Source organism: Carya illinoinensis, chromosome 1, assembly GCF_018687715.1.
Source record: "Carya illinoinensis cultivar Pawnee chromosome 1, C.illinoinensisPawnee_v1, whole genome shotgun sequence".
Taxonomy (NCBI): Eukaryota; Viridiplantae; Streptophyta; class Magnoliopsida; order Fagales; family Juglandaceae; genus Carya; species Carya illinoinensis.
In genome coordinates this window covers 14,654,604-14,663,227 of record NC_056752.1, presented here as the reverse complement: position 1 = coordinate 14,663,227, position 8,624 = coordinate 14,654,604, and the positions used below count along the sequence as shown (strand labels likewise).

General features: G+C 33.3%; 1 protein-coding gene across 1 annotated transcript; it reads left to right on the top strand.

Annotated features, from left to right (window-relative positions):
• The first annotated feature begins 6,033 nt into the window (after positions 1–6,033).
• On the top strand, positions 6,034–8,421 carry LOC122311654 (AAA-ATPase At2g46620-like). Its single transcript, XM_043126284.1, has one exon. The coding sequence runs from the start codon at positions 6,420–6,422 to the stop codon at positions 7,923–7,925; it is 1,506 nt and encodes a 501-aa protein (XP_042982218.1). The 5' UTR covers positions 6,034–6,419; the 3' UTR covers positions 7,926–8,421.
• The last annotated feature ends 203 nt before the right edge of the window (positions 8,422–8,624 follow it).

Sequence of the window (8,624 nt, the reverse complement as noted above, 5' to 3'; positions counted from 1 at the left end):
AAAGTAATACTATATATAATTATGAAATTCGTAAGTATCATATAGTCGCCTTAAAAACAAAGAATTCATTATTAAAAAATTAAAAGCTCTACATATAATTATTTTTATTCACTTTTTTTATTTGACTCCCGTATCTATTTATTTTTTTAAAAATAATTATACAGTATTTATATATATACTCACGATTATAACTATTATTTTTTTTATAATGTATTTATTTCTTCAAAGGATTAATACATCGACTCAATGGTAAAAAATTGATGATTTATTCGATTCGTGTCACGTGAGCGCATTAATATGAGTGATCTTTAACCGAATAAATTAAAAGACAAGTTGTATATGCCTGTTTTCAAATTCTTCATCATAAAATATATATATCACTGATCTTTATAACGTAGAAGGGTCACGTATATTATTAATTCATGTAATTTCAAATCATTAATGTTTATTACTTTCAACCATTAAGATAGATTAAAAAAGAAGAAAGATAATCATGTACATAATCTTGAAAATATCATTTTAAGTAATATATATATATATATATATATATATATATATATATATATATATATATATATATATATATCTCATAATTTTTATTAATTAATTTAGAGGTACAAACTACAAAATCCCAATGCTGACATGCATTTAAAAAGGTGAAATGATCAAAGAAATAAAGTTAGGCGCGCGCGGGTGTTGATGATGAAGTCTTTGCCAATATTGTTGACTAAGACAACTTTGAATTAATACGGCCACTTGCAGTACTAAAGTTATCCTGTAACACGTTTGATTTGATCATCGACACACACTTACTTTTGTAGTTTTCTCAAAGTTTAAGGCCAAAACACGGTGCGGAAAAATAACTGTAGGAATTTAGCTTTAGCATTACGGCATGCTTTTCGCGTCAAATTTCCAAATATTTGATTTGATTACAATTTAAAACAGAGTTTGTTTTCAAGTTTTCATATATTAGCTTTTGCTGGATATGCTTTATCAACCTTTATGCTCTATTAATCCCTTGGTCCTTTCACTCTTAAGGTGAGTTTTGTTCAATAATTTCGGCATTATAATTTTAGTGTGAGATTAAGTAGCACATAACTTTTCTAAATTATTCAAAACTTTTGTTTGTTTGAGGATCTGATCTTTCATTCTACTCGGTGTTGATGAAGTCTTGCCAATAATATTGTTTATTCAAGACAACTTTGGAACAAAAACGACCGCTTGCAGCTTGATCGATCTTCGACTTTTTACAGTTCATGATCATTTCATGATCACAATTTGACTCATGATAATGCCACTTGGTGTACGTCGTTTGCGCGCGCGCGTTGTACACGCTATGCCTTTAAAAAAACAACACCAACACCAAATATTAAAGAAAAATATGTACCTCCATGACTTTCAATCCCCCCAAGTCTTTAAGCATGCAGTCCTCTTTTATATATGTATTCAGATGGAGAAAATTTCAACAAGAAACTGCATGGTACTTAGAAAACTTAGTCGTTTGGTTAACTGTCACCAAGTCAGAGATTGGAAACCGAAAGCAAGATATTATAATATTATGCTTTAATTTGATATGATAATTAATCAAGCTAGCCTTGGACCAACATCCATCATAATTTGACGTTGCTTATCAGTTTAGTAGACAATAATTAATTATAATTATCTCAAGATTAATTTGACTATTAATTTATAAGCTTATAATATATATAAATAATACTTACAATTGCCACAAGTACGTACTCTCGATCTTTCCTTCACTTACAAGCAACGATCGAGCGGTATATAGTAACCCATTCACGATTACATTTACATGCAGCTCACGTTTACTCAAAACATGATAATAAGTAGTAGTAGTTGGGATACTTTAGAATCCGATATTCCTTTTTTTTTTTTAATTTTATTTTGACTCCTTAATTATATATATATATATATATATATATATATATATATATATATATATATATATATATATATTTATTTATTTATATCTCATGTACATGACTAGTAGTATGATCGGGCAAAGAAGTTGGATTCACGTACATAAAAAATAATTTCTCAGTATATCCGGCGGATCCGAGTGCATCATGGGGCGCTCCGATTTCGAGGAAAGTTAGGATTCCTGCAATATTATCCTACCATATATCCCAATTGGAATTGGAGTAAAATATTCAAAGTATTCAACACTCCGACCTTCACTGGTTGGTACCCTCTTTCATTGTCTCCTCCCCTACCTATAGCTATGGCTAGCTTTTTCATGATAGTCCTCTAGAACCAAAGACACGTTCACGTTTTCTAATTACAAAATAATCCTTTACAACGCACGTAAGACAATTATTTGGAAATGAAAAATAATTGAATTAGCAAATAGCAATTAATAGATTATTCCCAATTTACTCACAATATATATAACTAATTTTTCCTTCATTTCTTTTACCATTTTCAACAGTTAGGCCTCCTTTAATTATATAATATAAATAAAATGAGATGAGATAATTTATTAAAAGTTAAATAAAATGTTATTATAATATAATTTTTTAGTATTAATTTTGTTTTAAAAATTAAATTATTTATTATATTTTATTTAAATATTTAAAAAAATTATAATATTATATAAAATAAAATAATGTAATTTTATTTAACCAAACCAGCTTGAGAAACCATAAACACGAAACTCACGCGCACGTACCTCTCTCTCTCTATATATATATATATTATATTTCTTTAAAGCATACAAAAAAAAGGGTAGGAGGGAAGGGGGGGGGGGGAATTTAAGCATCTCCTTAGAGCCTTAATTATTTATCATAATTTCATCCTACAATTAATTAATAAATTTAAAAAATATTGAAATCCCTACAACTACAACTAGCACACGCTATTATTGGACAGCTACTCATGTCAAACCAAATAAGGAAAATGCTAGATTCCCCGCTGGGGGATCCCACTGGGAGCTACTGCTCCCAGTTTTTTTTTTTTTTTTTTTTTTTCTTTTTTCTTAGTGATTAAGTAAAAATTATTTAATATTATTATGAATTTTTTATATTTTTTTAAATATTTAAAAACATTAAAAAAATGATATGAAAAGAAAAAACAAAAAAAAAAAAAAATTTTGACCTAGCGGGAGCTCCCAGCGGTGGCCCTAGCACTACCCACCAAACAAATATTGACACTGTTACAGTTACAGCACTCATGACTGTTACTGGACAGCCTATAAAAAAAATACCTTATCCTAAAGTACTGGATAATTATCCAAATTAGGCTAAGTAACATCCCTGCTTAAATTGCAAAAACAAACATTTCAATGGATTAATTTGTAACTAACGGTTAAAACAAAGGTAAAAGGAACAGTGTCTTGTTTTCGTACAACTAAAAAAAGATCTCCCACTGATCATCATGCTGCATGCATAGTTATAAGCAAATGAGTTATTTTATTTTTAAGTTGATGTAAAGAATATATTATCTACGTTATTTAAATTGTAATATATATTTAATTTATAAGATTTAAATTTTAAAAGAGTTTCTTCCCAAATTTCTCAGTTTTTGTTTATTTTTTGAATCGTATGATCACATGCAAAGCTGTTTCTAGACTTGACAAACACCGTTGATCTCACACGTACACTATACAAATCTCCCTTCTAAGCCCTTCTTCCACAAACTCCAAGTAGAGCAGAGAGGATAACACTGAGCACATTTGAAAGGGCAGAGTTCGAGCAGCCAACGAGCAAGTAGTTAGTGGCCAATAATGCCCTAGTTGATGGTAGTCCTCTCTATGGTTGGTACTCGAGGAACCACGGGCCACTCCATAGGGAGCAAACAAGTATTAGGGATGAGACCCCACACGAGTACCTCAATTCTCAACAGGTTTATTTTTGTTTTTGTTTTTCTTTTTGTATCTCTCAGGCTTTGGCTTGAATGGGTTTAATGGAAAAAATTAAAAATATATATATAATTTTATTAATAGTCACTTTTTTAATCATTAAATAAAATAAAAAATTATAAATAAAATAAATAAAAATAATAATAAATAAGTAGTGGAAGGGTAATAATCTTATCATTATCCGAATTTAATTAAACGAGTAAACTTGAAATGGAAGCGGGAAACGGAGAAGTAATTATTAGGTAGTAAGAAGTCGCAATACTCTCCATCCTATAATTACAAGATGAGATGCCATTAAAAAATAATGATCATATAAGCATTTTGATGCTTATGTAACAACTTTAATGACATGTCATCTTTTGATTAGGTGGTGGTACCGCGTCAACCGTATTTTCGAAATACTTAATAATTTTCTAATAGAGAACAGTGGGATCATATGGTAGAGTTGAAGAGGTAGGAAGAAAATAAAGAGAATGAAAGAAAACAAATTCTGAGTTAGTGGTCATGACATGTTTTGGTTTTATAGAGGCAGGCTTTTTTGAAAACCATTTTCTATTAATTATGTTATATACTTCAAGTATGTTATCTTATTGTAATAAAGAATGCGAAATTTATGGTAAAGGTAGGCTGGGTCTCCTATGTATCCTTTATAACTTAATTAATTATTTATCAAAATGACAATATATCATTAAGAATTTAAGGGCCAAATGGTAGCTATGGGGCATTTTAATTGGTGATAGATTGATTCAGTTACGACTATGGAATGAAAGTAGAATAAGCGTTCTCTACGAATTCTTGTTCAAATTTTAAGGCTTATAGTTTTCTTTCTTTTTTTCTTTTTTCTATTTTTTAATTTTAATTTAATTTAATTTAATTTTTTTAAAAAAAAATTAAGGGTTATAGTTAGATGAAGATAAACGGATTGAGATTATAAACACCTACAATTCAGAGAAATAATTTGTGAACTCTACAATTCTCTAGTACCTCTTGTGAGGTAAAAGTAACACAAGATGCTTCCTAAGCCAATCGTTAGTAAGATTGTGCCTGATCATCGGATTAGATTGTTCAGATCTAACTTTTATGATTGATTTCGAAGTCTATCGGAGAAAATTTAAACTATAATTCATTATTTTCATATCTATATTTCTAGTTTCATTGTCCTTTCCTATTATTTAGTTAAAAAATAAAATATAAAAGAAATCGTCTCTTGAACGTTTTGTCTGTAAAGATTAAGTTATCTCCTCTTATAGAAGGTAGAGTATGAATCTCTATTTAGACAGAGTGCTGTCTCTTTGATAGTTTGTTTGTAGAGAGCTATAACAATAATTAAGACCATATTAGTCACAAAAGAAATTTATGTAGTAATGAAGCTCTAAATGCAATTGTGAGCTTGTGATCTGAGAATTTTCTTGTATTTATCTAGTCACAGATATAACTTTTCTCTAATAAATGAATGAAGTTAATTTTCTATAAAAATTAATAATAATAAATAATACTTGATTTACTTTATATGTCTATTTTCATATGAATTATGTAGCATGTACTTATATTTATTTTGTCAGTTTCCTTTTTTTAATTTAAATTTTGGATTTTAAATTTTATAACTTCCACCGTATTAATAACTAACATGTGAAAAAGTAAATTTTTTTTTGTTAATTTCTTTTTTAATTACAGTTAGAATTTTTATTTTCACATACTAAATCCTAAGACTTGATAATAACTCTAAAATAAAGATATATAACGCCATTTAAATAAAAAAAGAAAAACAAAAGGGAAAAAGAGTGCCAAAACCAAGTATATCATGTTAGGACGTGTGGGTGAGCAGCAAATGGACGGACAGTGGGGCCGTGGGCCGTCTCGATCAAAGAAAGTGAAAAGATCTGCCGCGGGCGCAGTATATGGGTGGCAAATAATATATGAATACTAATGCATTGATATGATTGGAGATTTTATTCTATACCCGAGAGGGAGGCCAAAGCCAGCCAAACTCCATAAATAACATAATTTTATAATTACATATTTATTTATTTTTTAAATATAAATTTAATAAATGAAATAAGAAAAATCATAAACTAGCTAGCTAAGACTCTGGCTGGAAAGTTGCTCGAAATGACGTAGAAATAAATAAAAGGCGATTTTCTCAATATAAACATCCCAAACCAAAACTCTCCTCTTCCAGCCAGCTTCCTCGCTCCCTCTCTCCCTATGCCAACAGCTCTCTCTCTCTCTCTCTCTTGTTTTTACCCTCTACACTAGCCGGAAAGTTGCCGTCTTTCAATATCATCAAGGGCAAATACATAAATATATACATGTTTATTTATGTATATACACTTCTCCATACATTTGAACTATTTTTCCCCATCTTCTTCAGTACTTATAATACACAAATCTTCAAACCCAAGTTTCTCTCCTCCTGTCGCTCTCCCACAAGCATGGTTTCTCCTCCCATAAAAGTTCTCTTTCCCTCCAAACTTGTTCTTTAGGAACAACCAAAGAGAAAAGCGTATCTGAATTTCTGCCTGATCATCAGTACAGGCCAGACACGATGATTCTTCGAAACCTGGTTCTTCTTGGGATTACGATTGTTTTTTTTCTCGTGGTGATTCGGGTGCTTCTGTTCAAGACAGGATTGATTTACATCGTGAAGAAATGGTGGAGATGGATCGAAGATTGCTTTCATGTGTACCAGTTCCTCAAAGTACCCGAATTTAATGAAGGCATGCAGGAGAATCAGCTTTATCGGAAGGTTTCCCTTTACCTTAACTCCTTGTCTACCCTCGACGACTCGGATTTCACCAATCTGGTCACCGGCAAGAAGCCAAACGACATCGTTCTCTGTCTCGACCCCAACCAGACCGTCGACGACAACTTTCTCGGAGCGACAGTAACCTGGAGTAACGGCGACAAGGTCGAGCGAGAGGATTGCAGAAGCTTCGTGTTAAAGGTCAGAAAAGCAGACAAGCGCAGAATCGTCCGGCCGTATCTCCAGCACATCCACACGGTGGCTGATGAAATCGAGCAGAGGAAGCAGCGAGACTTGAAGCTCTACATGAATGTTAAACGATACGACGACGAGGGCGTCGATTATCATCCCCGCGGTGTTGGCAACGTACGGTGGAGATCCGTTCCCTTCACGCACCCTTCGACTTTCGATACCATCGCCATGGAAGAAGATCTCAAAGACAAGGTAAAGTCCGACCTCGAATACTTCCTCAAAGCCAAACAGTACTATCACCGACTAGGCCGTGTTTGGAAACGAAGCTTTCTATTATATGGGCCTTCCGGAACTGGGAAATCGAGCTTCGTGGCCGCCATGGCGAATTTCATATCCTACGATGTCTACGTTATCGATCTCTCGAAGGTTTTGAATGACTCCGATCTTAATTTTCTTCTTTTACAAACGAAGAGCAAGTCCATCATTGTAATGGAAGAACTCGATCGGTTTCTGAAAGAGAAATCAACTGGTGTGAGCTTGTCCGGCGTATTGAACTTCATGGACGGGATATTAAACTCGTGCTGCGCCGAAGAGAGAGTGATGGTTTTCACGATGAATTGCAAGGAACACGTTGACCCAGCTCTGCTTAGACCCGGTCGTATCGATGTTCATATCCATTTTCCCCTCTGTGATTTTCTGGCCTTCAAAACCTTGGCGAATAGCTACTTGGGTGTCAAGGATCACAAGCTCTTCCCTCAGGTGGAGGAGATTTTCCAAAGCGGCGCGAGTTTGAGCCCTGCCGAGATCGGCGAGCTGATGATTGCGAACCGGAATTCTCCGAGCCGGGCTATAAAATCGGTCATCACGGCGCTGCAAACTGAAGGCGACGGGAGGGGGCTCGGGAACGTCGGGGCGAGGAAGTCCGTGGACGAAGCCGGAGTGTCGTTTCGCAGTAGCGAAGGCAGCCATACCTATCGGGAGTTTCGGAAATTCTACGGTTTCTTGAGGATGAAAAGCAACAAAGTCTCCCATTCTCAGACGCTCGATGACGACTCGGTGCACAAGGTGGAAGGCGATAGCATGACCGCATCCGATACTCCGAAACGTTTCGGGTAAAAAAATGGACCTACCCTACGTTTTTTTGGACATGTCGAATCTTCCTCCATTGGGTTCACGACATGTAGCATTAAGTTAGATAGACATATCATCCTAGGGATATCATTACTTTGGGAGCCATGAAAAAACACAAATTGCACAAAAAGCAAAAGGCTTTTTAAAGCCAAAACCACTATTTTTGATGTTTATTGGTTGGATTTTTTGTTGGATAAAAAATCCCAATTGATATTATGATTATGAAATGTTTATATATTAAAGGGTGGGTTGATGTGGGGGGAGTAAGTTTGCTTTTGGAATGTCTTGACCAGTTTGTTAGTCAGCCCTGTGGGCATGTAAATAATGACAACATAGGCTTCATTATTTATAGGATACAGCTGAAAGACAACACCTGCTTCCTTCCTTAATGTACAGAGTTTGTTTGATTAATTTTGTTTTGTTTTTCTTTGTTGTGAAAGGCATTGTGGTAATAAAATCATGAGAGACCAATTCCAATGAAGTTATTATTTTCATATGACTGATGAATCTTCCTTTTATTTTTATTTGAGTTTTAATTTAAAGCATCATCTAAGGACTTTTGTAGAGTATTTTATTTTTCTGTACAAGAATAATGTGCTTTAATTTCCAGCGTATACATGTGAATATTAGCTTAAATGATATTAAAAGTAAAGAGAGAATATTTTATTTCCTATTTTTCTCCTT

Coding starts and splice junctions, on each gene's coding strand:
- LOC122311654 (XM_043126284.1), top strand. CDS start 6,420: ATGATTCTTCGAAACCTGGTTCTTCTTGGGATTACGATTGTTTTTTTT.